This window comes from Sinocyclocheilus anshuiensis, unplaced genomic scaffold (genome assembly GCF_001515605.1).
Source record: "Sinocyclocheilus anshuiensis isolate Anshui unplaced genomic scaffold, SAMN03320099.WGS_v1.1 C32908448, whole genome shotgun sequence".
Taxonomy (NCBI): domain Eukaryota; kingdom Metazoa; phylum Chordata; class Actinopteri; order Cypriniformes; family Cyprinidae; genus Sinocyclocheilus; species Sinocyclocheilus anshuiensis.
Genome location: NW_015620857.1, coordinates 1 through 1730, shown reverse-complemented (window position 1 = coordinate 1730; position 1730 = coordinate 1). Strand labels below are relative to the sequence as shown.

Below are 1730 nucleotides of genomic sequence, written 5' to 3'. Positions count from 1 at the left end.
TTCTGAGATTCCCGAAAACATTAAATTCTGTCAGGCCTTGGAGATGGCAGACTTCAGCGGAAACCCCTTGTCCAGGTTAGTGTGTTGGAAGAACCCCCAAATCCACCCAAAGCTCTGCCTCATACTAAATGACACTTTCTTGATTATGAAAGGTGTAGAAAGGTTGGGAAGGGAGAAGAAAGACTGACACTAAAAAGGGTTTACAAATGATTATATGTTCTGTTAAAATGCTGTAATGTTATTTTTATAGCAGGTGAGAATGTACCAGACCCTTTGTTTGGGTCTGTCAGTGCAGTGCAGTCAGTACAATGGAAAAGGCAGTCAGTACCTTTTCCATTGTGCGTCTCATTTTCCTTTTGTCACTGTCGGTCTCAGGTTGCCTGATGGCTTCACACAGCTCAGAGGACTGGCTCACCTATCACTCAATGACGTGTCGCTGCAGTCTCTACCCAATGACATTGGAAAGTAAGTCTATATGAACACGTTCTATTCCAGGTTTTTTTTTTTATTATTAGTTTTTTTAATAAAAATATGTGTAAAAAAAAAATTTGTCCCTCGCACAAGAAAATGTATTATGTAAAAATGTAATGATTTTTACACGTTTTCATTTAGTCACAATGAAATGGATGTAGCGACAGGTCTTCTCTTCTGTATTGTGATGTACACGCGAGTGTAAAAGATTATCAAAAAGAAAAAACTGAAGGACGGTGACTTTGTTTAGTCTATCGGTTGTCCAAGAGTCCAAGAGAATTCCATCGTTTTCATTTTCGACAGTTTGATTAAACATTACGAGGTCAAACTTTTGATGAACCTATGCATGGATGAGTCATTCACAATAAAGTCTGTAACGTGCTTTCAGAAAATAGGCAGGGTTAATATTTATTTCAAGTTGAGTTTAAAATTATAGATATAAAAAGCAAGCATCATAATATGTGTCTGTTATATCAGTAATTTATATGATACTATATGCGTGTTAATGTAGTATAACCTCAAAAAGCAACCCTTAATTTTATGAAACATGTAATCAAAGTTATGGATAAAATCAAAGGGGAATACCTGTGCATATTATTTTAGAATATCTAAATGTCTTTTTATCATTTTCATCATCACTTTTGTAATTAGCACACAAAGCAGGCATCCCATTCACATACAGACACACACACTGTCTCTTTCCATTTCAAACACACACATTGACTTTGGCCACTGTTGATGTTGTGCAGATGGGGGAGCCCCTTACTCTTCCAAACTGAGCAACACACTCACCATCTGACACTCAGTCTTGGCTCTTTTCCTTTTTTTCTCCTCTCAGCTTGTCAAACCTGGTGACTCTAGAGCTGAGGGAGAATCTACTGAAATCTTTGCCCTCGTGAGTATTTTCCCATCAAACTGCAGTTATTAAATCCACAGTGTTCACCCTAAAACATGGATGCAAATAACATTAAATGTGAAATCTGTCTCGATCATCCTCTAGCTCTCTTTCCTTCCTGGTTAAACTGGAACAGCTGGATCTGGGAAGCAATGTACTGGAAGTTTTGGTAAGAAGCAGACATTTTTTTGGTCCTGAGAATAATTTAGATGTTTTAGTTATTAGATTATGCACACACATGCATGCAATGTTTTCAGGTTTATTTAGAGCTTGTTATTTCTGTTTGCCCCAGTGGATCTCTGATTATCATTTCCTTTACTGAACCAACACCTGAGCGCCTGCTGATTAATTTATCATTTAATAT

The 1730-nt window shown here is 37.2% G+C and overlaps 1 protein-coding gene across 1 annotated transcript; it reads left to right on the top strand.

Moving 5' to 3' along the window:
- Positions 1-6: 6 nt before the first annotated feature.
- On the top strand, positions 7-1535 carry LOC107683087 (protein scribble homolog; the record flags this gene model as incomplete). The annotated part of the gene is made up of 4 exons (XM_016479173.1): positions 7-75; positions 376-465; positions 1310-1366; positions 1472-1535. Coding segments are annotated over exons 1-4 (243 nt in total), but the record flags the coding sequence as incomplete, so codon positions are not given.
- Between the last annotated feature and the right edge of the window lie 195 nt (positions 1536-1730).